The following is a 27,348-nucleotide window of genomic DNA, read 5'->3' as shown; positions in this document are numbered from 1 at the left end:
TATGTGTATTTCAGGCATCTTGGTAGAGGAGAAATAAGCTTTTGTTCATAAGTATGATCTGTTTTTTACCAGGGCTTTGGCAGACACAAGAGAGATGGGAAAGCTGAGCAAAGATCAGTTTGCATTAGCAATGTATCTCATCCAACAGAAGGTCAGTAAAGGGATTGATCCTCCACAAGTGTTGTCCCCAGAGATGATCCCTCCCTCAGAGAGGAACACTCCCATACAGGCAAGTCATTGATTATCTGTAGATAATACTGAGCTTTTGTGCTTTGAAAGTAATGAGCTTTGAGGTTTTTGTAGTATGATGGTCAAAATTACCTTTTATTTCCTTATCTCCTTTTGCAAAATTCTTTAACATTTGAAAATACACGTTTTTTTTTTTTAACATAAGACAGTAAGTAAAGAAAAATGCAGTAGAAAATTCTATAAATGAAAGAATAATGTAAAATACTCATGTGTTATAGAGAAAGGTTAGGGTTTTTTAACTTCAGGGAAGTGTTTAAAGCTCATTTAGTAGTCTGTCCCCTCCTGTAAAATGTAAAATTAAATGGCTACATGAAGAGTGGTGACTTCCTGGTTTCTGGGAATTGGTGGTTGATTTATTCCTTGTAGCAGGATGGTCTGTAGTCCTATATCCTTCACTGTTAATACCATTTTTACTGGAGCATCTAATCTTTCTGCTTTCTTCCTTTCCTCAATAGTGTGTTAGTGTATTTCTGAAACTTATATGAATAAATCATAGAATGATGGAATGGTTTGGGTTGGAGAAGGACCTTAAGGTTATCCAGTTCCAGCCCCCTGCCACAGGCAGGGACACCTCACACTAGAGCAGGTTGCTCCAAGCCTCGTCCAACCTGGCCTTGGACACTGCCGGGGATGGAGCATTCACAGCTTCTCTTGGACAGCCTGTGCCAGTGCCTCACCACTGTCATAGTAAAGAATCTTTTCCTTATATCTAACCTAAATCTCCCCTTTTCAAGTTTGAACCCATTACCCCTTGTCCTATCAATATATTCATCTTTTCTATAAATTATGTAGTATTTTCCTTTACTTTTTTTCCTTCCCTAAACAGAAAGCTTTTGAGCTTCTAAATATATTTTAATGATTCCTGTTGCTCTGGTCCTTTTAAGGGTTTTCCTGTATCCTTTTTCTACAGACTCGTTACTTGACCTCTGTAGGGACTGAGATCTCAACACTAACAGAAATGCGTCGTGTGAGTAATTGTAACATCCAAAAGAATGCAAATTGGTTTATGTAAGCTACTTGTAACTTTAAAAAGGGTCTTATTTCTACCCCTCCTGTGTCTTTGCTCTTGTGTTCTGTGTCACTTGCTCTTGGCATGACAATAGTACCACAGTAGTGTGAAGTTCCTGGTGTTGCCTGTTGAGCTGGTGATACTGCTTCCTTCAACAACTTGAGATGCATTGGTCTGTCACGAAGTTTTCAGTGTTAGCATGTTAAAGCTATTCATGTACTAGTTCCCTGAAGCTGTGGGCAGTAAATACACATTGGTGTGAGAGCTTTAAGCTTTTCATTATTTTCAGTTCACTGTATTTTTATTTTTTTTTTCCCCATCTAGTGTGGTTTTAGTTGAATGTAATGTGGAATAAACTGTATGATACTGTGAACATAGCAGATCAGTTTTCTGTTCATGTGGAGCAATGAACTGTGTGATCCTAACCAATGCAGCAGCTCATTTTAACTTAGTTCATAATCATATTGGATAACACCTTATTATCATCCTGCACAGCAGATAGTAGAGGTCTCTCAGCAAATCAGTCTGTAGTCTGAAAATGCAAAAGTTATACTGGAAGCTTTTGATTTGCCAGCTTGAAGAACTAGTCTGGAATTGGTGTTGTTATTTAGATTATTTAGTGGTATATTAAGAAATACTCGCCCAAAAGAGAGGACTTAATTAACTTAAGCTCTATATTCACCTGTTGTTTCTGCACAACAATCACATTTTACTGTGCTCTTTGTGGTTTGTTGGTTGGGTTTTTGGTGTATTTAGAGTGAATAAAGCCAAACTTTCTGTGGTTATCACAGCCTCAGAGTGAACGAAGCACGCAGACTGCACTTGCTTCTTTTTAAAATGCTATTTAAAACTAGTAGGTCTCCTGATCTGTCACACTGACAGTGAGTTCAGTGGTGCAGGTTTTGCTCCGTCGCAGTGACTTTTTTTCTTTCAAGGAACTAGCAGTCCTTTCTGTAATGATGACAAATTTTGTGCCAAATGCTGAGATCTTTTCTTAATAACTTCTAATGACAACTTTCTTGTCTAAAAGTCAGGTGATACCCTCAGTGTCTTCCCTGATCCACACACTTGCAGAAATTGGTTTTAATTTGTGGCAGGGCTAAAGAAGATTGTCATTTCAGTCTGATTTTGTTCAGTTCCCTGGAAGCTTTGCTATTGACTATAGCAGAGCTGGGATTTTGGGGGTTTGAATTTTAATTCTACCATTGCCTGCAGTTTATTCATTGACATTGTGCATGTACTTTCACTGCCATGTGTTTCAGCTGTCCCATCTGTTATACACAGAGAATATTCTCCTGTCTCAAAGGTTGATCTATGTGATGTGCTCGGTGGCCGTTGCGTAATGATTTGATGTCTCCCATAGAATTTTGCAGATGCGTATAATGAGGATTGTGTCCTGCCTTTGTCCTCAGCCTTTCTAAAGGCAAATCTTCTGTAAGAATGTGGTGTTTTAATAGACGATTTCATTCTTAACAGGATAGTTCAAGTTCTGTTGGATCAGGTGAATTTACAGGCGTGAAGGAGCTGGATGATATTAGTCAAGAAATTGCTCAGCTGCAGAGGTAATAGTTGTGGACTCTTAAAAGAATTGTGGAGTGGGAGAAACATAGAATCATAGAATGGGTTGGGTTGGAAAGGTTCTTATGATCATCAACCCCCCTGCCATGTGCTGGGATGCCTCACTCTAGACCAGGTCGCCCAAGGCTCTGTCCAACCTGCCCTTGAACACTGCCAGGGATGGAGCATTTACCACTTCTCTGGGCAACCTGTTCCCCTGTCTCACCACAGTGAAGAACATCTTCCTTATATCTAACCTGAACTTCCCCTGTTTAAGTTTAAACCTGTCGCCCCTTGTGCTGTCATAAGCATAATTGATTTGTATACACCTTTACTCATTTAAAGAATATATCAGAATACGGGCTGGCATTTTTGGCTGTGTGGTGTTACCAGAATAATATTTGATTGATGTTTGCGTATGCATGTGTGTGTTGCATTACTTAATCAGGAATACATGTGCTTGTTTATCTTACAGAGAAAAATACTCATTAGAGCAGGACATTAGGGAAAAAGAAGAATCAATCAGACAGAAAACCAACGAAGTCCAGGTAAAAACTCAAGATATCATTATTATTTCTCATTTAAATCTAAAATAAGATATAGGAAGTTAAGCATTCTTTCTTCCATCTTGCCTTGTGTTGCTTCTGGGCAAGTCTTTCTTTCTTTCATGCGATTCTCCTTTAACTCACAATAAAATCCTTATTTTCCTAATATCCGTCAGAAATGTTTTCTCCAGATGCTGGTTAATATAAACAGGAGATGTTACAGGAGCCATTTGACATGTCTTTTCTGTTAGTGCTTGACTAACATTAATCTAGGAAATCATTGGTCAAAGACTATTGGTTTTGGTGTCCCAGTCTCTCTTCCATCTTGTGAGCACTGATTTGTTTCTTGCTGTCTCATAAAAGTTCCCACAGAAACAAAACATACACATACAGGGAATAGCCGATATAACACAGAAAATCTTTTACATTTTGCTAGCCTGTTTGTCTGTGGTTGATCATTCCTGTAAGACAACTGCTGAATATAAATTACAAACTGTGGAATTTTCCTCAGGAACTCCAAAATGATTTAGACAGGGAGACGAGTAACTTGCAGGAGCTGGAGGCTCAGAAGCAAGATGCTCAAGACCGCCTGGATGAAATGGACCAGCAGAAAGCCAAACTAAAAGATATGCTGAATGATGTAAGGCAGAAATGCCAGGAAGAAACGCAGGTGGTGAGTGTACATTAATTCTGGACATGCTTAAGAGTCTTTTGTTGAAGGAAATTCTATTTAGTGAATATTGGTTTATTCATTTTTACCATAAATGGCCATTTCAACACTAACACGGAGGTCCAAGAAAGGATTTTGCTAACCTAAATACCTTTCATAAATGGGGGTTATAAATGGGGGGTTGAAGCAGATGATCTCCAGGAGTCCCCTTCTACGTAAATGGTTATTGTTCTGTGAATATACGAATGATTTATTCAACCTAATAGGGTAGCTGAGAGGCATTGTTGCTGACCTCTGGGACAGTCCATGGGCAGGGGTGCAGATTTAGATCACTGTGAACCTCATCAGTGTTCTAAAAGTAGGTTTTCAGGGGTATATAATTGCCAATGTAGCTAGCCTGTTTTCTTAGTGTAGAAACTTGGTGTATAAGATCATGTAAGAAAGTGTAAAAGGAGAGTTGTATGCAACTGAGTAATTTTAACTCATTGGAGTTAAAAATCACCTTTATAATGCTTGGTAAATGTTTGAATGGAAAAGGAGCTAAGTTCTGAAAATTACAAAGTAACCATCTAAGAAACACCTTTTAATTACCTTTGTAGTCAGGGTGGTATTTCTGTGACTTAAAATACTAGTATTTCTTGCTGTTATTGAATGTCTTTTGTGCTATTATCAAGGATTGCATGCAGTTCTTCCTATTAAGTTCTTGTTACCTTCCTTAGCAGTTGATAGGTTGCTTTACAAGTTTCTGTTTGTTACAGATTCATAATTTACTGAGTTACATTTATTTTAAATTTCACTCTGATTTTTATAATGTTTTGTTTCAGATTTCATCACTAAAAATGCAGATTCAATCTCAGGAATCAGATCTAAAATTACAGGAAGATGACCTTAATAGAGCAAAAGCAGAGCTGAATCGCCTCCAGCAAGAAGAGACTCAGCTAGAGCAGAGTATCCAGGCTGGAAAAGTGCAGCTTGAAACAATAATCAAATCTTTAAAATCAACACAGGAAGAAATAAACCAGGTATTCGTTGTAGTTTATACTTCTCTTTTTGCTTCTTGACAGGTTAATTGTTGAGCATCACCTAGAAAGATTGTGAAGAAAAATACTGGTTCATGAAATAAGCCTGTTTGGTGCTGAGTAGGTGAATTTCCAGTTTAAGTCAAGGAAAGTTTAGCTCTGGGGGAGGAGGGAAATGCAACTGTCTGGCAACCAGGTTTAACAAGAATGTGAGAATGACAGTGTTATTGAGTGCATAACAGACTAAAGTGGGTTTCGTTGCTTAGGCAAGAAGTAAACTTTCTCAACTTCAAGAGAGTCATCAAGAAGTCAATAAGAGTATAGAAGAATATAATGAAGCTCTCAATGGGATTCATGGTGGCAGCCTGACGAATTTGGCAGACATAAGTGAAGGCCTTGGGCAGACAGAAAGAAACAATTATGGAGCTATGGTAAAAGTATAAAAAACTGCTGTTGTTCGGTGTTTTTTACAATAATTAGGTTTGTAACTTGCACCTAATCTGGAATAGTTAAGATGATTGTTTAGTTGGCTTTTCGTATGTTAACAAATACCACGATCCCTGCAAGGTAGCAATCTTCAGTGCAAGGCAGGGCAAAGATTTTAATGTTGGTGGAAAACCTGATTTTTAGGCTTTGGATTAGGTCTTGTGCTAAGATTTTGTGCCTGTGTAGCTGTAACGGTATGGGTATGGAAAGAAAAAGAAAAGGTCACGTTAACCCTTGATAAGTAACCTGTCACATCCTTATTCTCAGGAGGTAGGACTTTGTTTTTACAGAGAAAGTGTAATAAAATGCTAAACAGAAGAAAAGTAGTAGATTAGAAACAATAATACATTGAGAGACATGGTCTTAAAACAGTTAGGTGCTTAGATTCTGTGCTTGCAGGGCTTGCATAAACATTTATGTTTAATTTCCAGTAGAAACTTCCAGATGTTTCTCTTACTTGCAAAACCTAAGAATCGCTTACTGGAAGAAAACTCCAGTACATGTTCATAGTAAATGTTTTAAACCATCATGCCCCCTTCCTGTTTCTTAACTCTTCCTTCCTCTTCCTCCTCTCCCCACCTCCCTCCACTGTTCTGAGAAGCATTAGACTTCTTCCTTTGCATCTTGTAAAGGGATGAAGAAATACCATGTCTTTCTAGTACTGGGGCAGTGTAAACGGGTGGTTGTTACTAGGTGTTTGTGTTGGTGTTGAATGGCTTTGTCAATGGACCCCAGTTGTACAGGTGCTGCATGCACATATGGCTACTGTGGCAAGGACTGGTTTCATCAGAGACCCAAACCAGGCAAAAGACAGAGGTATCATGGCAAATGAATGCAGTAAAGAGGTTTCATAACTTTAGTTTGCTATTTGTGCAGCCTATATTTTTGTAACTTGCCAAAGCTGGAAGTTGGCTTCTGCTGACAAACCTCTCATGAAGTGATGGGGGTGACACTCCTTCTGCCAAGTAATACTTTGTACCATGAAATCAGTACTTGGAGCTTTGAGTTCAAGAATGAGCTAACAAGAAGCAATCTTAACTTCTCGGTAGTAGTATCTTGTATTTGCAGTCCACAAATGCTTTGTGTATCCTTTTAAACAACTCTCTTACCTGAAGCTGAGCTGCAAAATAACTGGGAGAGAAAAATCTTTTGGTAGTGCAGTGGCTGGGGTTTGGTTTCAGTCTTCAAGTATTTCAGAATTGAACATAGTAATACGGGCAACAGTTTAACCTTTTATTGTTGTATGTATTGGCTGTACAACAACTTTTGATGTTCTGTGTAGCCTCAGGTCGTGTTTTTCCTTCTATGGTGTACTTATTTCTACTTAGAAGCCCCTTACTCAGAAAGTTCTGTAGGAAGTAATTATTAAGATCAGTAAACAGGAGCCAAGATAGCATAAAATTTCTTCTGAATAGGTAACTGAGCATTTTTATCATGGGAAGTTGCTGTAATGTTTCTCCTCTTATTTTTTAGGATGATCCATTTAAGAATAAAGCCTTGATGTTTACCAATAATACACAAGAACTGCATACAGACCCATTCCAGTCAGAAGATCCTTTCAAATCGGATCCGTTTAAGGGAGCAGACCCTTTCAAAGGCAGTAAGTGACCAGTGGCTCACCTGAGACCTTGAAGATCAATTTTTGAGTAAATGATTTTTTCAGAAACTTTAATCATCTTGCTAAATAGTGGATAAAACAAGTGATTTTTCTATTCTGCATAGGTGACCCATTCCAGCACGATCCTTTTGCAGAACAACCACCTGCTCCAGCAGGTAATGGCCCTTTTGATAACAAGACAGATATGATATAAACAATTTGTAGCCAAACACAAGGATTTCCAAGGTTTTCCTGGCTTCAGATTTTTGGTTTGCATGTGGGGAACATAGAAACCTGATAGGGTGTGTATGTGAGTGATTCAGGAGCAATGTCAATAACGTGCATGTAACTCTTTAGTTCCATAACCTTAACATTAAACATGTACGTAAGTTCAAACTTAGTAAATATCCTGTTATCTGGGAGTTTATCAGATTTACCAAATTGTTGTTTGGTTTGATAAGAAAAGTCCCATCACATCGAACATAGAATGATTCATTATGGACACAGTAGGTGCTCTGTCTAGTTACCTTTTCATACACTCCTAGATCCATTTGGAGGTGATCCATTTAAGGAAAGTGACCCATTTCGTAGTTCTGCCCCTGAGGATTTCTTCAAGAAGCAGGTGAAGAGCGACCCATTTACCTCAGATCCATTCACAAAACCCCCCACTTTACCCTCAAAGGTCAGTAATTTCTCAATCTACACAAAATAACTTCTTTACTGTTTCAAAGCTTATTGTCTGAAAGGAGCAAAATACCACAAAATGAGTTTCTCCTAACTGCCCAAAGTATCATGAATTCCATCCTTAAAATTGAAGTATGGATTGTTAAGGCAATCAGCAGTTTGTTCTCTCCAGTTCCATGATAACATTGTCTGTTCACCAGGAAGAGACAGTTAGGTGGATATTTCTTTTCTCTGTTGGGAATTTCAAGCTGCCAGCACCCACTCATTCACACCATTACCTCTGTTCCATCGCTGTTTCTGTTTGTGCAGTCACATAGTGAATTGGATCAAGGAACTGATCTGGCTAAAGGGTTATTGAGCCACCAACAGACAATAGAGCCAACAGAGTGGAAGGACTGCATAGAACATGTTTGTCAAATGTATAGTCACAGTTCTTAAGCTGTCCTTATGTGTATGTGTCTGGCTGTGTGGGGTGGTGGGCATGGATTTTTGTTTTGTTGTTTAATTAATCCTTTCCCTCACCCTTCCTTATGGCGTTCATTGACTGTTGCCACCCAAGCGTTAGAACACTATTGCAGTGTCAGTCAGTGGGAGGCTAGTTTGTCTTCAGTACAGGTTTGTACTTAGATAACAGCAGACTTTTCAAACTGAAGAGCAACTGTAAACACCATCAATTTAAAAAGAAGTGATGTACAGACTCTGAATTGACAATAATGTAAATGCCTGACCTGAATATTCAGTCTCTTTTGCTTGAAGACTGAATACTTCTGGGTTTTATTTCTTATTTTGCCCTGGTAGCTGGTATCTCTTGTATTTCAGCATGATACACTTGTCACTTTAATGTGTTTTGCTTGGAGGTACTTGGTGTTTTGTTCAAGGCTGTCAATAGCCAAATGCACTAATAGTGCAAATATCACGTGATCAGTTGATTTTATCCTGCTTATGTGTCTGCTTAACAGAGTGGTCTGAAATTGGAAATAATGCAAGAGATTTTGATATGCATAAAAAGACAAGTGCACAGCACAGCAGAACAATAATTGTGTATATCTGTTCTTATCTAGCCTGACCCTTTTGAAAGCAGTGATCCTTTTACAACTTCCAGTATCTCTTCAAAAGGTCCAGGTAAGAAGAAAAAATTTCCTCTTGAAGATGAATAAAGAGGTATCTCTTTCTGAAAGAAGAATCAAATGTTAAAAGTTGAGACTAAAGAAAGTGTATTGTGAACTGTTGGCAAATATCCTTGCAGTCCTTTAATGGGTTATGAAGATTAAGTCTTTATATACACTCCCCCCCACCCCCCCGCCCCGGCTGGTAGAAAACTTGTTTTATGGAATTCTCCTTTGACATCTCATGCCCGGTCAAAATGCAGGTGTTTCTGCGTCACCTGCCTAGTTTTGTACTTCATTGGCACCAAGCATTCTTCATAACTCTTATTTCAAATATTTTAAATAACTTTTTTTTTTCTTTTTCCTGTTCTCTGTTTCAGATCCATTTGGAACACTGGATCCATTTGGAAGTGGCACTTTCAGTAGTGGTGAGGGATTTGCAGACTTCAGCCAGATGTCAAAGGTAAAGGTTACAAGGAAGGCAGTTGTCCTTTTAAAAATGTATCTACAGATACTTTTTTGACTGTAACTTTTCAGCTGACAACCCACTTTTGTTAAGCTTTCTCCAGTTACTTAGCAAAGCATTTTCCATCCATCTCAGATATGGCAACCAAGACTGGTAGATTCAGCAGGGATAAATTTAACTTTACACAAACACTTTCAAATACCAGAGAAACATAACTTCTAGTTTTCACCTGTAAGAAAAGGTCGTTGTTCCAGATATTAATACATCTCAGTGTCCAACCTTCCTCTGAAGTCCTGAAGTCGGCTTCTTGGATACTTTCTCTCTCATCATATCCCGATTTGTTCTTAGACTTCTCTATGAGTACAGGGAACCAGAGGAAGGTGGACAGCGTGGTGCGCGGAGCTTTCATGGCTCTTAATAGAATTGCTGTTTCCTTGGCTTCTTGGTATAAAATGAGTATATAGCACGTTTGAAGTAGAACTAGGTCCTTACCGCTCCTCATCTGCATCAGTCACAGTCTGCTGTTGGCTTTCTGAGATGGAGTTTGGAATTGACAGTCAACATCAGTTGCCCAGCTTTTTACACTTGGTTCCACAGTAACACTTGAACATTGTAGGGTAAATGTTAATTACAAAACAGATTATCACATTCCTGTCACTAATTAAACTTTGTGTATTTTAATGTTTCTCCTGTTTCTGTGGGTGTTTTAGTTCTCCACTAGGTGGCAACAGCCTTTACAAATATTGATGTGTTTGACTTGAGTTCGTAGTTTTGGCAAAAGTCTTCCTTTCCTTTAGCTTTGCCCACAAAATTCCTCTTTCCGCATTTCAGAGTGCTAAATTTCCTTGCATGGCATAATTTGCTGTGCCATGTTCAATCAGTAGAAGTGCTTTTGAAGAGCCAGCTGCAGATAGGCAATGTTAAACATATGGGTTTGGAATTTTCCCTGAGCTTTGCAAAAAAGACAAATAACTGTGTGTAACTTAAGAAAAGCTTGGCAAAAACCCTATCCATTCTGCATTCTACTGTGTTTTTCCAGTTGCTGTCATGGTTCTGTTTATCAGAGTGAAGGCCAGCTTGTAGTACGACTGTTCATTGCCAAAACTACTTTTTACTAAAAGTAGTTTTACTTTCTTTTCTTTTTCACATGAGTTTTTTGCTAGGACAAAAAGTTCTAGAATCACTTATGTGAGTAAGAGTGTAAGTACTTGTGAATGTTAATAAAACCCTAACACCTCTCTCAGTGGACATTCGATCTTATACCACTGACACAATCCTGTGCATATGTCCTTAGTTTTTGAACTTAATGCTTTTACTTCTGGCTTTCATGAAACAACAAATATCCTACAATGTGCTTACATGCTTTTCTTTTTCTCTCATGTAGTCGGTAGCTTCAGACCCCTTCGCCTCCTCTTTTGGAGGGGTGGGATTCTCAGATGACCCCTTCAAAAGCAAATCAGACACACCAGCATTGCCACCTAAGAAAAATGTCCCTCCACGACCCAAGCCACCCAGTGGTAAGAAGGTTTTCCTTTTTTAATGCAATTTATCCCAGTTTCTGTATATTGTTGGACATAAGGGCAAGTTGACAGTCTTCTACCTCATTATCTTATATTTCAACCATGGGAGAGGAAGTATGAGATTATCAATAAAGTGGCAGAAATTGTCAGTAAACCAAACTGAAATTCTTCAGATGGGAAAACAGACGATAGGACAGCTCTGTAAAATCAGTTGTGGCAGGGAAATATGCAGGGGGTGGAAAAAGTGTCTTTATCGAAGTGGGCAAGAAATGAGATTGGTAAATGGCACCTTCAGAAGAAACAGAGGTTTTGTTTTTATACAGTACTCTAAACTTAGGATTTTTTTTTTTATTCCCCAGAGAATATGGTGAATGCAAAAAAGTTTAAATGGGCTGAAAAATTAACTAGATAATTCTTAGAAGGAAAATCCAACAGGGGCATCAGGGTCTATCAAATGCCAAAATACTCTTTCTGGATCCTGTCTTGCTGAATGTCTGCACCTAGGCAGCTGCAAGAATAGTCTGAAGTGTGGCTGTATCAATCAATACCTTGTTTTGATGTTCTTCCTGAGGCATTTGCCACTAGATCCTAACAAGAACAGGGTGCAGGGCTAGATAGACCTGTCCTGCTCTGTCCAGGTATGATCATTCTTGCCTTCATGCATCACTGCATTAATGAAATACAGAACACTGTATGAATATATGGCTTGTTCCTGCTGCAAGTGCATCATGTGTGGAAGATTTTAGTTAGGTAGGAATGTCCTGAATTGAAAAGAGGATCTCTTTCCGTGGAGATTCAGCTTCTACTTATTTGCCCTCCCTAGAGCTGATTTTCAAAATATGCACATACCAGTGAAACTGTTTTGAGAACTGAAGCCACCTCGAGCTGTTAGTTTCAAGTCTCCTTTTAGCAAGAGTGGTGTAGTTCTGTAACTAATAGCAGTGAACATTCAGTTGCCTCAAAAAAAACCCCAACCCCAACATGCTGGTCAGCATCCAGTATTCTTATGTATCCAGTGCCAGTGTTAGGAAGCATAATACAAAGAAAACAGTTCCATTATTAGTGTTTCCCTGCCTAAATGTGTGGATTGTCTACCTTTCTGCTGTTGCATTTTGGAGCAAAGCATGCACCCTGCACCCATCCTGGTAATAAAACAACAGGTATCTGGTTGGTTCTGCAGACCAGTTGTGCTAGAGCTAGCTCCTTGGATAATATCAAAATTGCTTTCTATTCCTGGAGTGTCCTGTCATTAACTATCCCATAGGTTGATCCAAGGTTTGGAATATATTATTTAATACTGTAAACTTAAAAGCAGGCCATTGCAGCAGGATTAGTTTGTTCCTATTATTATGGTTTTACTGCTGATGATGCACACAAAACCCCTGAAATCAAATGCTGAGGTTCTGCATAGGTGAGTATTGATGGAAATCGATCAGGGAATGCTCTAGGATTGTTCTTGAAGCCTGCCCCATGCTTGCTTTGTGTAGATAGTTTCTACTCTTGAGATACTAGAGAGCCTTTAGTAATTAAAAGAATGCCTAATATGTAATGTTGGCAAAAATCAACTAATAGGACATAAGTTAATAAAAGCAGAATTTAAAAGCTGAAGAAAGTCTTCTTTGCCATTGTGGATGATGGTTTTCTTTCTTTGGTTTTCAAGGAAAGCTGTAAGTGGATCTTTTGAGGAAAAGTCTACATGAAATAATGTGGTGTGTAAGGGACCTGTATGACATTGAATGAGTCAAACAAATACTAAATACACCTATATTATCTCTTTCATGTGGTTTCTTTCTGTTTCTTGTTCGAAACATGATAATTCCCAGCAAATACAAGGTAACAGTAGCAGCAAAGGTGAGCAGTACATGCTGTAGGATTGACTCCCCTACAGAGGGGTTTTTTGGATTTATGTCTCTCCGTTCCCCTTTGGCACATAGTGAGGAATTTTGGAGAACCATTGGCTTTACTGATTTGTTTTTCATTTAGATGTGTGCACTCAGCCTTTAATCAGCCTTTTTAAAACACTCATTTAAATGTGCACCTTCCCCTCTTCTGGGAGACACAATATTTGTAAGGTTCCGCTGCTCTACCAAAACCAAATGTTGTTATGATAAAATAGACTAAGGAGGAAACAAAGCAGGGTTTTTTTTAAAGCAAATGAGCCTCATGTGCTTATGCAGTTATACTCCTCCCTTCCTTCCACAACTAAAGCAATCTTCAGTGGTTACTTAAAGCATGAGAAATTATATAGTAATACACTGCGATTCTAGCAAGAGATACAGGGGTACAAGTGTACGTTGGAAATAGGAAAGCTGCTCAGAAAACAAACAACAGAGAAGAAACTTCCGTTGTTTCTTACCCTTCTCATTGGTCTGTTTAATTAAAAAACAAGTAGGTGATAATGATCTTGCTGAAGGATGAATAAATGCTACTTAGTACCAGGCAAATCTGTAGTTGGCCTTTCTGTTTGGGGTTCCTGCTCTCTTTAGTGAAATTGTTCTTTCTGTTGGGGGGGATTTTTAATAGTGAAAAGCACTTGAATGGTTTGCTTGCATTTTGTTAGCTCTAATATAGAGCTTCACTGCACTCAAGTAGAAAATACTAATAATTTCTGCAGAGCATTGAGAGCTGTCTGATTTTCCAGGTTCACTGGGGGGAACTAACAAAATCCACCAGGGATAGTTCCTGATTCATTGCTTTTCTGTTTGCAAAGTTTTTTAGCAGGTACATGAAAGGCAAGCATTGTCTGATCAAGCCATCAAGGTATCGCAGGGTGTCCTGGCTGAGCAGGATGTGCAGGATGGACCCTTCTTGCCCATGTGGCTCTGTGTTGTCCAGATGAACAAGGAGTTTTGCATCAGGTCTTGTTTCTTCACAAGGACCAAGGCAGAGCAGGCCTTTGGAACTGAACATGGGGCTGGGGAAACACTTTAGCCGGAGACTGGTTACCATTTACTGAAGGTCAGATCAAAAGGCCCCTTCAGATGTAGCTTGAAAAACCTCTAAAATGAATACGTAGTTTAGATCAGCTGCTCTCATAGAAAGGCTCTGGAGACAGTCTTCATACCATGCTTAAGGGAACTTTTCTGCTACTGCCAGCTTTGTCAGGAGCAGGGTTGCAGTGGGTAACCATAGTCTGGCCTTATAAATCCTGACCTGTTTGCTGGCTGCTTGTGAAGATTGGTTGGTTGGTTTGGTTTTAGTCGGTGTTTGGCTTTTTCAAAACTTGGACACTGAGAAGCAGCTATGATCTGCTGCCTCTACGAGCAAATACTTCAGTTCACAGCTGTCTGTGGTTGTTACTCTCTGGCAAAGATAGGCAAACACTTGCTGTGTGGCATGGATTAGACATCCTTGAGATTCATATCTTTCCCTTCTCAAAAACTCAAGAGAAGGGATGACAATCATGAGATTATTTCTGTAAAGCTGTATCTTAAGCTTATACTTGTCCTCTTCTTCAAAAATCATTTTCCTTCTTTCTCATTTATTTTTGAACCAAAGTCTTTCAAGATCTTTTAGATGTTACAAAGTTTTCAACTGAGCCTTGTTTGGACCAAAAGAAATTTCATGTCTTTTTCTGATGGAAATGCTCTCTTGCATTTTTTTCAGTGTAACTGTTTAAAGGTAAAGTGCATAATCTTTAAAGAGAATTGAAGGAAGGCTAATATATCAGTGAATAAAAATAGAGGATTACCAGGAGAAGGTGTTTCAAAAGCAGCAAGCCTGGACACCAGTGTACATCAGAGCTCCAATATACCTATTAACATGCAAAGATGTGAAAAATCACTATCTCTCTCCCTTACCCTGGTTTAAGTTTCTCTTTTTAGGTTGAGAAAGATCAGCTAAGAAACAGCTTTTTAGCAGTTCTGCCTAGACTGTGCTAATAAAAATCCCCAAGGGTGTGTGTGCATGTTCTTTCTCTTCAGGAATGCATTCGTAGTCCATGAAGTTCCTAATGGACATCGGGTTTTATACGGCTCCTCTGGGACTTGGCTGAAGTAATCTGATGTTCACCAGGTGGTACTGGAGAACTTGAGGGCTTCTTCAGAGAAAAGTGGGAGTTTTTCTGTATTTATTGCTGGTGTATCTTGAATAATGCTCAAAAAGCATCAAAAGAAAAAGAAAATTAGCTATAAACAGGCCTGTGCTTTGCATAATGGGCTGTGATAAACAGGAAACAAGACAAAATGAATGACTTAAATTAATGAAACTATTAGTAGTGTATACTGACAGACTTAAGCCCAGGTGCCCCGTGACAGGGATCTCAGTTCCAGTGCAAACAATTTTCTCAAGCTTTCCTAGAGCGTAGCTAAGCCTTTGTAAGTACGTTTTCTTCTCTGTCCTAGAGCACCCGTGGTGCTTAGCACTGCTGAACTTCTGCTTGCTTCATCTTTCTTGGAGTTTGTAAGACTTCTGTGTCATTATGAATCAAGAAGCCTGAAAGAGACGATAACACTGAAACCTGTCAGTTAAAATGGGTCCTGTAGGTTCTCACAGGTTAACAATTATGTTTTCAGCCCCGAGCTGCAGATAGAAATCAGTCAGAGCTCACCGCTAACTAGTTTCTAGGTAAAAGTTGTTGATTACAAAAAGAGAGAAACAGATTTTTTTTTCTCTTTTTCTTTTTCTTTTTTTTTTTTTTTTTTTTTTTTAAAGTGCAGGAAGTTGCTGTGTGGGTGTCAGTGATTGGGTTATAAGTAAAATTCAATGCTCTAGTGCTTTGATCGTGGGACCTACTGCTTTTGCCCCACCCTTACCACTTCCTTTAAGTGCAGCACCATGCATTCCACATTGCGGTTATAACAGTACTGTTAACCAGTGATATTAGTGGAAGAACCTTCACCACTAACCAGTGTGTAACCTTCAACCTCTTCTAAATTTTTATTGCTTGCTTATAGCGGTTTTGACCTTTTTAACCTTGAAAGAATAAAAGTCCTAAAAACCCAAGAAGATGACACCTTTCTAATTGCATTGTGCTTTTTTCCTGCAGATTATTTAATAAAACCAGTTATTTTATCCCTCCAGCTTTATATTTAGCCTGTGTAAATGTTGCAATTTACACTTAAATGTCACAATTTACAATTAAATATATTTTATATTAGTATCAAATAGAGGGGGTGGGTATTTATAGTGAACTTCAGTGTTAACATGCTTTTAAAAATCCAGTTTTTCTTTGGTTTACTAATAGCTGATGTAGCTTGGATTTCAAAGCATTCCATATTGAATTCAACCTGTATAAGAGAGAAATTGGTGGATTTATTTAGCTGCTATTCGAAATAGAGGGATTAAAATTAATTCTATGGGGAAGTTATTGCAGGCTGCAGGCAGTGAGTTTGTGAAAGAACTTTGGGGTTTGATCTGTTTATTCTGAGCTCCTCTGATGTGCAACTGAATTTACAAACTGGCATTTCAGAGGTTAGGGGTTAACACCTCAGTGTTTGAGTGAAGGACTTCAGTTCCATTCTCATGTTGTTTTTATGTATTGTAATGGTTTTGAAATGTCAGAATACTGGAAAAAGCCTTGAGAAGACAGACAAAGGGACTAACCAGCCTGCCTTAAATTAGGAAGCATGATTCCAAGTCCCTCAGAGATGCTTGGCCTAGGTGGAGCCCCAGAAGACCTCAGTGCAAGCACAAAGGTTTGCCCATCTGAGTGACTAGAAATTGTTACAAGTTAATAGTAATGATGTTATTGATGGTACATTTAACCAGCCAGGGTGTTTGGGGTCAGTATTTTTACCATAGCGCAGATGGCAACACTGCTCGATGTGATTTGCTGGCCCAGTGAAGTCAGAAAAAGCCCCCACTGAGTGAAGCAAAATCTGATCAAGTCCTATTTTTTTCATCTTGCCCCTTGGCAGATAAAGAGAAATGATATCTGAACCTGTTGACTGCAGAGATCCAGGCATTAAGAGCTGTTGAGATATTCAGGATCTTAATATTTCATTGAACTAATCTGGAAACTTCTAGCTCTGATGCATTTGTAATCCATCATCTACAGAAATAATAGTTCCCTAGTTTTGGATGGGGATCCTTTGCCCTTCCTTCACAAGTGTGGTTGCAAGAGAGTATTGTTGTCAGCCCCAAAGAAGGTAGAAGTGCAGAAAAATTAACAGCCAACTCACAGAGCACATTTCCATTCTGCTCATGGATCTTGGAAGGTCAATTTAAGATAGATTTGGCCACTGAAATGCTCACGGTTAGGAATGTATACGAAGACAAGATACTCTGAAGGCAGTTTGACTTCAGAGCCTGAGTGAGTGGATACTTGGGGGGGTATGCACACCCATTCCAGGCTTACCTGGACCAGGATTGCCTGACGAGGTTTTGTGTTAGATTCACTCTGTGGGATGTCTTTTGCACCCCTTGAATTTTTAGATGCCTCTTTACTGCTATTGTGCATGATTAGATGCTTAATGCTATCAGCTACCTCTCTGCTGGCATGAATCAGGAGAAGATGTTTGTACCAGCCCTGTTCTGCTGCTGTCTTCCTTTGTGTTTGATGCTTCCTCCTCCTGTGTATCAATGATAAATATAGCTCTTTTTCATATGTGTTACTTCTCTAAATTTAAGGCATTTTATGGTTTGACTGTTTTGACCATTTTAGATGTATTTTTCATCCATGGAGCAGTGCAAGAGCACTATCAGTTCCCATTGTCCTCATCTTGGTAGTTTTCAGTGAGAGGGGGGGTGGGAAAAGCATAGATCTCTTCTATTTTTTGAGTTGGGCTTGTGTTTGCCTATGCTGTGTCTTCAGTGTCTCAATTAGCTGAAAGTGAACAGTTTGTTCAGTATTCTGCTTAAAAAACCATGCAAACCAAAGCCTGAGTCCTTTCTTGTGTGGATTTACTGATTCCTTTCATGCAAGCAAATGGTGTCTTAGGAATTCTTAGTGTTTAAACACGATGTTTTTGTGGTCATTCCTTTTGACCTGTCCAATGTCCCATGGATATGAATTTGCAGGGAAATTTGCTCTGTGTTTTTCGTGAGGTCATCTGAAGAAGAAGGAAGCCAGGTTAGGTCTAATAGATGCCATCAGGAGTTGTGACCCAAAGAATTGTGTTCATCAGGAAAAATGTCAAATCATTCCCTTGCATTTATTCCCATGGGCATATTCAAGTGGGGGAGGTCAATCCTTTGGGCTAGAGGAGTGTAGAGAGTTCTGCTCCTCATTCGTTGAGTGATCACGGGAGTGTTGTTTGTTTCTAACTGGTACCACACCTGTTTCCTTAGAGCTTCTTGGGTACTCGAGTTACTCACAAGTAGCTCAGTGCCTGTTTACCTTTAGTTTTTAACCTCAGCAGCAGCCGAGAGTGAAAAACTCACCCAAAAAGCTTGTGATGGACAGGAAAACATTCTTCTGACTATTTTTCATGCCTTCTAGCAGCCCTGACAGTTGCATTCGAACGCAGGCAGCCCGTGTTGTGTAGGGTAAATGACTCATGGGTGGAGCACCTGCCTGGCCACCAACTAAAAATTCCATTCACGCTTTGATTGTGGTGTTTATGCTGATCTCTCACAGTTTCAGTAGCGATGGTTGAAAGGGGTTGTTCAGCAGCTGTTTCAGGACAGGTTGTTAGGCTGAAGGTACAACGATTTCTCACCTTTCAAGAAGTTTGTAGTTTTCAGAGTATTTCTCTTCAGCTCAGCTTTTCAGAGCTATGGGCTTGCTCAAGGTGCACATCTTGCAAATATTAAGCAAAACCAGTTTCGAGGGGTTTTTGCATAGGAAAAATTCTTCCTTCTGTTACTAAAAGTGTAGTGATTTTGTGCAAAGGGCATTATCACCAGTTGAAATCTGATGCAGAAATAGCCCCTGTTGAAGAAAAAATACCTCTAAGTATTCTGTAGAAAATTGGCTTTAATATTACTAACTTTCAAGCACATTTTGAAAACTAAGAGTAATTTTTCTATGAGTTCCTTACAGTTTATGCAAATTTTATTCTGCCTCAGTGGAAGAGCTGGATAATTCAATGGGATGGTGAAGAACATGCTGAGTAAGTTAGGAATGATACAGAAATTCAGTGAAGTGACAAGAGGAAGATGTGCTGGGAGGCACCTTACAAAACTACACAGTCTCCAAAGCTTTTAGAGTAACACTTCCTCTGCCAGGTAGGCAGATGTGAGAGGTGAGAACCCTGGTATTGTATGTCCAAGTATAATCACAGGCATGGATTTAACTCGCTCTAGTATTACTTATCCTATGTAGCATGACTCTGGCTTCTTAAAGCATATTTTTTCACTTCAGAGTGTTTCCTGGAAAGGAGTCCTTGTTTAGTGAAAGTCTGAAATCATGTCATCTCAATTCTGCCCTGTTTGCCTGTGAGCATGCTGAATGCAGGCTTCAGACAGCAAAACATGCTGCTTCCAGTAATGCAGAAAGATCTACTAAGCAGAAAGTTCGGACCATTGTTGAAACATAAAACACAGAGAAAACTATAAATGTTTCACTTCATTCTTTCATTGCCAATATCTTGCAGTTCAGTAAGAGAAATTCTGTAATTGCATCTTATCAGTGAGATTATGTTTGCCTTGAACTATAGATCTCAACCCTAAAGTTTTTGCTGTGGAGTATGAAATTAGATAAACCCTTCACATGGGTGGAGTTCACTCTTAAGTTAACAGCATTTGCTGTGGTAAACCATTTTGTACATCATCTCTTTTTGCTGAAGTGAGTCCTCGGTGTGGTTTGGGTGCACCACTTGGGTAACTGCTGAAACTGCTGTGGTTTCAGAATAGGACCTGTTTTGCTTTTTTCTGCACTTTTTTCCCCTGAAACTATTAGTAGAAAAATCAAATAAGTAAGGGTTACAACTGTTCGCTTGCACTTTCATACTGCCATGCCTCCAAAATGATGAGCATTAGCATGTAAAAATGGAACATTTTTCCAGTGAATATAAGATTAATGCAATCTCAGCCACTGCTAAGAGTATATTTTGCATTGTTACAATTTTACCGATGTCCTTCTATTTTAATGTGTTTTGTGTATTTTTGCTTTGCATTATAGGGTCTGAAATACACATTCTAGACATGGAAATATGCCTCTGTGTACTTCAGTATCCACTTACTGCACTGGAAGATTCACACTGGGTGTAACCCAGCAGGGATGTCTGAAAGATCATTCTGGTGTCATTAGTACTAATTTGTGGCTAATAACTAAGTAAATTTGAACATCTGACTGAAACAAGCAAACTTCTGCCAGGCCTCAAACCCATGTTTGCAGAGCGTAGCAGGATAAAACAAACTGTAAGCAGCGCTGAGAGTGTAGTGAAAGAGGGCTCATTGAGGATGCTGTCATGAGTGCCAGGATTGGTGTATTCAGCATGGAGCATAGCCCTGAAAATTGCTCTGCAAAATATAAACCTGATTTTTCTATTTCACCTTTTCCAAATAATAATAAAATTATAGCCCTCTTCTGTTCTTTAACCTAGGAAAAAATGTGAAGAAAATGGCATTTGGGATGTGAAAGGAAAATTTTCAACAGTATTAGCAGAAACCCTATGATTCGTGGTGACATTTCCTCTCCACCGAAGTTATTCTTTGTGATCTGTGTGAAGATGAAGCAGGAGAAACCCCGATGCTCTGTATGCGTCCTGAAACCACTAGGGGCTTCGTACAAAAACATTAAACAGGCCACCTAGAAAAAAAACAGGTTTGCTGAGCAAATAGGTTGCAAACCTTAGGTTTGTGTTAACAGTCACCAGTTCCACAAAGTGGTTCTGGCAGCAGCAGATTTAACCTAAGAAAAGAGCAGCTAAAAACGGGTTATTTTTGCCTCTCTCAGTCAAAATTGGTTTGGTGCATATAGGGAGAAGGAGACTAGGGGGAATTTGCTTGATAGTAACTGGCAGTAGTGGAAGGAGAAAAATGTAGAGGGCTCTTGTGTTGCCTTGATAAATGCAGATACTCCAGTTCTCTTTGTTGTTTAAAATAAGTTAAACTAAGCTGCTCTTTTTATCTGGAGAATTACATCTAGAATACTGAGTTACTCATCCCTTACCAGGTTTGCTTAGTTCCCTGACAGTGCCTAGCTGTGATGAAAGGTGAGATCTCCTGGAGGCTATGGTGATGGCAGGATGTAAAAGCAATGCTTTCAGAGAACAAAATGTGGCCTCTGTTGATAAGAAAGGCAGTTTGAAACTCAGGTGAAAAAGGGTCCATGCTTATGGGCAGAGCAAATGCTGCTGGTATTTCCTTTATATTTTGTTACTTCCTTCCATCAGTGACAAATCCCTGGTCTTATCTGCTGTCTTTAGAAGTCCCACATGTGGTTGCTAACATGGGTATATCCATAGATCTTTGGCTTAGAATGGAGCACGTACTAAACCATGAAAAATAGTACTGGAGTAAACTTTTAAAGGATCTTATTTATCCTCCATCTTCAAGGCAGCTAAACCACTGTGATTTCTAGAACCTCCTGGATGTGATGATGGAATGCAGCAAGTTCCCTAGGCAATCTTGAGTATTCTTAACCTTTTAGAATGTTACAAATTGTCCAAGGTAAATCTCTGTTGCTAAAATGTAAATCCATTAGTCTTTCTCTTAGTGGAAGACTTGCCTACAGGACTATGATCAGGTTCTCCTTGCATACTCTTTAAGACTGAACAAATCCAGTTATATCTCTTACTGTCTGCATCTTTTCTACGTCTCCCTCTGTCTCCTTGTTCAGCTGTGCTCGCTTCACATCTTTCCTAAAGCACAGTGCCTGCTGTGGTCACTGCATTGCATCAGGAGCCTGGGTCCGGCATTAGCACTGCACAAATGAGTTAAGAGTCTGATTCGTTCAGCTCCCCTGTAAATCTGTGCCTGGCTGAGCTTGAGGAGTGAGCCCCTGCACACTGTGCACTAACCCTCAAGGGAGGTGTCACCAGCAGGGTAAGGAACCTGCTGATGACAAGAGGGATGTGTGTTCAGCAAGCCAAGTGCTAGGGAAGATGTTCCCTGGGATGGGAGCTGTGATTTAATGGCAGGTGAAGGCAGGCTGCTGGGTGGGTTATTTATTTAGTGCAGGTTTGCTGATCCTTATTTCTCTTTGGCAAATGAGGATTTCCAAAGATTCAATCAAATATTATAAAGTTCATGAGCAACTACAAAAATACCTTCTTAAAAGCTTTCAGGCTATGTCTTAGACATGCCAAGTACATGCTCTGAAATATGGGGGTTCAACTCCCCATTTCTCTGCAGTCCTAGTGTGTGCATTCTGGTGTGAATAAATTACAAGATTCCTATTAAGTTACAGTTCAAATAATTGAACTTTTCAAAAAATATAGCCTTATTAATGCAATTAATGTATGTAACTCAGGTTATTATGCAGGAAATCGTAAATATTTGTTTCTTTTAAAGTGTTCCTAGGTTTTTCTTTATCATTTGTTGAGTACATACTATAATCAGGAGGGTTCATCCATGGAGTATTTTCCCTGGAGGTTAGATTGTGTACTTGTCAGGAGCAATCTTCTTTGATTGCTTGTTTGGGGTTGTTTTAATTGGAAAAGGCAAATGTACATGTCTCTAGTTATTTGACCTAACAAAACAGTACGGTTCGCAAGGGGAATTAAAAATTAACCACTGAGTTTCTTTGTAACCAACAAAATATAGAGCCATTATTTATGAGCATATGCAATCGTTCCTGTGATTTCAGTTGTTATTGGGGTGGAATATAAGAACAAGCAGTCACCTGCAAAAAGTGGGTTGTACAGCAGGCACCCCACTACAAGGTGATTTCTTAATCAGTCTCTTTTCCCTTGTACATGTGGTGGAAGGATAAACCAGTTCCAGGATGTGTTCTGTAAAGTCATAGATAAGTTACTGTTTAATTCTAGTTAACATGATTAATTATTTATCTTTAGTGGTCTGTATTTTTTTTTTAAATATTTTGTCTTTCATATAATCCCAAATTTAAACTTGAAATATCTCTAATCCTGGAAAATGACCTAAAGTCATACTTGTCAAATTCTTCTGACTAAATGGCTTTATATTGGGTTTTATAATTTAAAATCTCAAAGGTATTAATACTGCAGTATCTATAAGATAATAAATCTGTTTAAATAAAACAACTGTTTGAGACAATTCGCATTGAGAAATGAGTACCATTATATTTGCTTAAAATTTAAACCATCCCAGGAAGGATGGATGATGCTAAATTGTATCAGCACAGTTTCCTATTTAAGGGCTTGCATTGGCCATGGTAAGTAACTTCTCTTTTTCTCCTTTTGTTTGTTTTTTTTCCTAAACTTTCCAGGTAAAAGTACTCCTGTAAGCCACCTTGGGTCTTCAGATTTTCCCAAGCCCCATGATCCATTCCAGCCATTTGGGGCTGACAGCAGTGACCCGTTTCAAAGTAAAAAGGGGTTTGGGGACCCATTTAGTGGAAAAGATCCATTTGCTCCCTCCTCTTCAAGTAAAACTTCTAAAGACTCTTCCTTGGGGTTTGCAGACTTCAGCTCTGTAAGTTAAGTTCATTGTCTCTGAGCAAACCACTTTCTGCTCTGCTTGCAGCAATCTATTGGGGTTTTGTTTTAACTGCAAACCTACTGTTCACTGGCTTCTGTCTTTTAGTACCTTCATGCTGTCCTCATTGTTTTTGTATTAATATTTCTGTAATAAAAAGGCATTATTTCAATAAAAAACAAGAAGTTTCATACTAAATTTTAAAGGGTTTACTTGCATTTAAATTATTTTAGTACAGTGTGCCTTTACTCACAAATTCTTTGTAGCAGAATCTGTGTATTGTTTTTGTTGCATGGAGGCTATTTTGTAAACTGAGTTTTGGGAGCCAATGATGTAAAGGTTCAAAACCAACTGTTGAAAACATTTCTATAGTGATTTCACCATATCCTGGGAAGCAAATCCTGAAAGGGAAAGGTTCCGTTAAAGTATTTGTAATTGTTTGTGAAAAAAGTTCTGACAATCCTGTCACGATGTTTGCTGTATATGATGGAATGTGGTCATAAAGATGCATATCCGAGACAGAGACTGAAAAGTCAGCTGTTGGATTTTGTTCCCATTACTGATATTGTAGAAAAGCCCTTGTTAGAGAAAGAAAACAAAATTGTTTTGAAGAACCAATACAGAAACATCCATCCTGTATTCTAAAAGACACTGTGAGAAGGTTTGAAAGCAAAGCCAAGTACCCATTCATTAAAAACCATCAGGCTTTGTTTTCAGTGCTAGCAGATACATTATTGAATTGGAAATCACTGTGTATGTAGTAGTGTGGTTCTTACTGCTTCCATGAGTAGATAGAAACCTGTTCCATCCACAGCCTCAGCCTTCTTCCTCCTTTCATGTGTTTTTGTTCTGTCACATTGCCACGCAGTAAAATTGCCAACGTAATCTGTTACTTAACTCTGAGCACAGTTCAGTGTTCAACAAGTGGAGGTCTTCAAGCTGAATCTTTCAGGTTGCTCATTTTTAATGGTTCCCCCCCCCCAGTTATTAGTTAATAGTAAATGTGTTATCACTTTCCTATTTGATATTGTTAGATGAGGTCATCTGTGCATACTTTTAGCTGACCTCAGTGCTTTAATTTATCTATGATACTGAAAACGTCAAAGTTCAAGATACTCTGTATGCTTTACCACAGTTAGTACTAGCCTGTTGAATTTGCACAGTTAAATTCTGTGATTGTATACAAAATGGTGACATTCTTAATAAAAATAAGACGCAAAACTTGCTTTATCTGAAATTTCTTGAACATCTAATTTCTTCCTTCAATGTAAGACAAATAATGGAATGGAATGACTGTTACCCAGCTCTTGTTGGCTTCCTCTACAGACTGCATTTCTTAAGTTAAAAGTGTGGCTTACACTGGCTGATTGCATTAAATGATTAACCAAAATCACTGATCCCCATCCCAGTGGGTGCTCTAGTGTGAAATTTGCTGTGCCATCAGGTTTTCAGGAGATGAGATTAACTTTAGAAGATAAGGGAAAAATAGGAGAAATGCGATCTTGAGCAGTAGCCACTTAGAATTACTGTTAAGTGGCACTTCATTAAATGAATTTGACTGGGGACTTGATCCCTGTTCTTTGCAGTTTGTTGGGGATTTTCTTTGCTTGCTTGTAACACAATTATGTTGCTGCACTTGATAATTCCTAATCCTTCTGTATGAAGCCTTAATTGTACCAGTTACCTTGTAATCGGCAAGAATATTGCACTGCTCTTTTCCTGACGTTTGGGGAACTTTGTTCATAATGGAAATTCAAAGCGATTTGACTTACAGAAGGCTTTTTAACACAAAGTTTAAGGCCATGGAATCTGAGAACAGAATGAGAGAATCACGTAGGTTTGATTTCTTTTTTACTTGAAATTCTTTACTGTAGCACAGAAATAACATGAGAACCTTCACTTGCTTCGAGTAGCACTCTAGATAATCTGGTGCTTTTTTTCCGAGACTCTGGCAAATTCATGCCCCCACAGTTTAAGTATATTCTCATGGCATTAAATATGGCTCTTTGTTAAAAAACAAAGCCTTTTGGTAGCTCATATTTCAGGTATTTCTAGGTTCCAGCTTCAGTTTACAGAACAACAAGAAAAGCAATCTTCCTGCCAACAGAAACAGAGCGCTTAGAACTAAACTTAATTTTCTCTTTTAATATAAGCTGGTGCTTTAGTACGCACGAGTCAGTGCAGCTTGTGTGTATTTGATCAGTTTCTCTGTACTCTGCTCTTTTCCTCCCTTATGCCTTGGGTCCAACTGAACTTCCAAAGAAAGAAAAAAGGGGGATTTCAATGAAATGACAGTTATATGAGATATATTTACAGACTTCTTAAAACCTGGATATGTGCAAACCAGTTGTTACTGTATTGAATGACTTGTAGTTCGGTTACATTGCCTTTTTATAGGCACTGTTGGGTGTTCTGCTATCTGATGGTCAGTTATGCTCCTGAAAAGTTTCCTTTATGCCTTTCTGCAAACCATTTGTAACAAGGCACGTCCAGATTTGTTGCCAATGAATCACCTATTTTGCCTTTTTTACTCAGCACTTTTAACCACAAAAAATATACAATAAGCAAGTCACAGTTGGGACTTTCATAAGCTTTGGAAGATTTATCTTAAGATGGAAGCTATATAAGTAGGACTGTTTTCTCAACAGAGGGTTTGACCAAAGCTGATTGTATTTCAGAAGGAGTAACTGTTATTCTCCATCCCAGCTAATGTGATCATTTTGAATTATTGGAATGAGCAGAGAAGCCCTTTTTCCATTTGAGTCTGCCTGTACTGTATCTTGAGCAAAACTCATCTATTTAAAATCTTTGGGAGCTTTTAAATCTCACCTGTCAGCTGACATGATTTAAATCACTTTAAAAGTCAAATACGGTAAAACGCATGGCACTTCTATTGTATTTCAGTAGCACTGGATGCAAAGGTCCTCATCTAAGTTTTGGTGTTGATGAAAGCAGAAGTATTCTTTAAAGTAATTTTAAAATACCTTTTTTTTTCCCCTTTCATCAAATCGTGTGAAAGATCATAATAAGAGAAATAAACTGAGGAATTGGGAGCATCCCAAAGCACGTAGATAAAGCAGAATGTAAATTACGAGTAAACAAGAATTGGACTTGGGTTGAAAAAAAATCAGATAGGTGCATTCATATAAAAATATAAATTACAGATCCAATGCAGAGTGGAAAAGGCAGGGCTGGGCACATCACATAGTGCAGATGTAGCTAGGCATAGGTCTAGCACTGTGTGTTTCAAGTTTGTTGGGGAAGATGTTGCCCAGTCAGGTAGTGAACGGGTGCGTTTTGCTGCGTCTAGAACTACTGTGTTGTGGCCCGCAGGACAACTTGTGCAGTATACATCCAGCTGCAACTGAACCTATAAATTCCATGGTTTTCTCATCCCGAAAAAAAACCCAAATAACATGTTTTCCCGACCATTTCAAGAAAAGATAGGCCACAGCAAATGTTAGAAGTGGGCTGTAATGCAAGCATTTGCATGCAGCTGCAAACGTTTCTATGCCCGTCACCCTCTTCAGCCAATGCTAAAATTAAACAGTCACGGATTATATTTGAGTTTGAAATTGTTGTGATTTCAAGACAATATTGTCATTTTTTTGTGCAAGAAGTTCAACCAAGCAAACTTTTTTGCATACTTCAGTGGTTAATCCTGGAATGTAACTTCGGGATAGTTTCGCTGCAATGCACTGACGTGTTTGGGGCAGCTCAAACAGGCTTAGAAGCTGCGTGTTAAAAGATGTTCTGTTTCCTTGGTGTTTTCTGCTGAAGTACATTTGATTCTCTTACGTTATTTCTTGCTGGAAAAAACTCTGCATGGATTTTATGTCCAGTAAGAGAAGCACTTGTTGTAACTTCTGAGTTGGTGATGAAACTTCCCACAAATCAGCAGTCTCCAGAGTCATTATTAAAACCGGTCACCCTTAGAGGAAACACTACAAGAAAACTCTCTGCAGAGGAGTTGCGCAAGAGTAAATAACTCTTGGT

The 27,348-nt window shown here is 38.8% G+C and overlaps 1 protein-coding gene across 9 annotated transcripts in view; it reads left to right on the top strand.

Annotated features, from left to right (window-relative positions):
* LOC136024526 (epidermal growth factor receptor substrate 15-like 1) overlaps positions 1-27,348 on the top strand; it is a 45,518-nt gene that overhangs the window by 16,983 nt on the left and 1,187 nt on the right. For 4 of the 9 annotated variants that reach the window (XM_065699949.1, XM_065699951.1, XM_065699955.1 and 1 more), the window contains 14 exons: positions 73-229; positions 1,160-1,216; positions 2,735-2,820; positions 3,291-3,363; positions 3,872-4,033; positions 4,855-5,052; positions 5,316-5,480; positions 7,009-7,135; positions 7,258-7,308; positions 7,678-7,814; positions 8,878-8,938; positions 9,303-9,385; positions 10,773-10,905; positions 23,144-23,349. In XM_065699949.1, the coding sequence (XP_065556021.1) occupies positions 73-229; positions 1,160-1,216; positions 2,735-2,820; positions 3,291-3,363; positions 3,872-4,033; positions 4,855-5,052; positions 5,316-5,480; positions 7,009-7,135; positions 7,258-7,308; positions 7,678-7,814; positions 8,878-8,938; positions 9,303-9,385; positions 10,773-10,905; positions 23,144-23,349 (1,696 nt within the window). The other 5 variants (XM_065699952.1, XM_065699957.1, XM_065699953.1 and 2 more) reach the window with 4 other exon arrangements.

Source organism: Lathamus discolor, chromosome 21 (assembly GCF_037157495.1).
Source record: "Lathamus discolor isolate bLatDis1 chromosome 21, bLatDis1.hap1, whole genome shotgun sequence".
NCBI classification, from domain to species: Eukaryota; Metazoa; Chordata; class Aves; order Psittaciformes; family Psittacidae; genus Lathamus; species Lathamus discolor.
The sequence above is the reverse complement of the archived record's forward strand: the minus strand, read 5'-3'. Positions and strand labels throughout refer to the sequence as shown.